Raw genomic sequence first — 1,074 nt, 5'->3', positions numbered from 1 at the left:
AGACATTTAGGGCAGGTGAGAGTGAACAGCTTTGGGGTGGAGTGGGTAAAATAGTTGGAAGGAGAGAGATGGTATTATAAGAGTTTCTGTGGAGGTTACAAATTGGATCTTCTCTGATATTATCTGAGGGACATTCCTTGAGATTATATAATGATAAAGCTTCCTAAGTGAGAAGGATGAGCCTTTCTACTCCTGTAAAGAGTTACAGTCTTGAAAACCCCCAGTCCTTTGGGGTTCTTTGGGCCAGCATTGGCATCGACTCGCTAGCTTTGAGCTCAATTTGGTTTGGTTTCTACAGTGACAAGTTTCCTGTCAATTGCCAGATAAACACTGTGGTAGGCAAAGGATGTTGTGCGTCGGCTATGGATTTACATTAGATGGCCTTTTACAGATCATACAGTCCAGGATTTTATGGTTTTCCTCTGCCGTGTCTTGTGTTCATTTTATTTACTCGGGCAATATGTACTGAACAGATCCTAAGGGCCTGTGCCTTGACGCAGAAATGTTTGTTTCGTCTCTCTGATCTTCAGCTGTAGCTGGTTGAAATGTTGTAATAACCAGGAATCTGTTTCTAATTTGTGTACTGGCCAACAGTGTTGTCATCGGAGATGTAAGTGCGCTACACACAATCGATTGAATATTTCAGAGATGTTCGCAGAACCGTGGATTTGCTGATAAGTGGCAATGATTTACTTTGGAATTGTGTGTTTTAAAATATTACTTTCTTTCAAAAACCAAACATTGTTTGGGCTAACACCTTGTTTAAAAATTGAAATCCAAGAGAGATTCAATGTCTGAATGTTTATGTGATTTTTGTCTTACAGGTTAACAGCTTTTGCTTTAAGAGTTCTTGGACAAGTAAATAGATACGTGCAGCAGAACCAAAATTCAATTTGTAATTCCTTATTATGGCTGGTTGAGAAATGTCAGTTAGAAAATGGATCTTTCAAGGAAAATTCTCCGTATCAACCAGTAAAATTACAGGTGAGGACATTGTAATTTCTGTACACCCACCTAGATAAGAGAAGTTGGACAAAAAAAAATATGAGAAGAAAATAAAGGGACCGATGGCCC

General features: G+C 38.9%; 1 protein-coding gene across 1 annotated transcript in view; it reads left to right on the top strand.

Moving 5' to 3' along the window:
• C5 (complement C5) overlaps window positions 1–1,074 on the top strand; it is a 101,068-nt gene that overhangs the window by 67,653 nt on the left and 32,341 nt on the right. The window contains exon 26 of the mRNA XM_004712562.2: window positions 825–984. Coding sequence (XP_004712619.1) covers window positions 825–984 — 160 coding nt within the window. The remainder of the gene's footprint in view (window positions 1–824; window positions 985–1,074) is intronic.

Source organism: Echinops telfairi, unplaced genomic scaffold, assembly GCF_000313985.2.
Source record: "Echinops telfairi isolate 266 unplaced genomic scaffold, ASM31398v2 ScPeMD7_7410;HRSCAF=8448, whole genome shotgun sequence".
In the NCBI taxonomy this organism is placed as follows: Eukaryota; Metazoa; Chordata; class Mammalia; order Afrosoricida; family Tenrecidae; genus Echinops; species Echinops telfairi.
The sequence above is the reverse complement of the archived record's forward strand: the minus strand, read 5'-3'. Positions and strand labels throughout refer to the sequence as shown.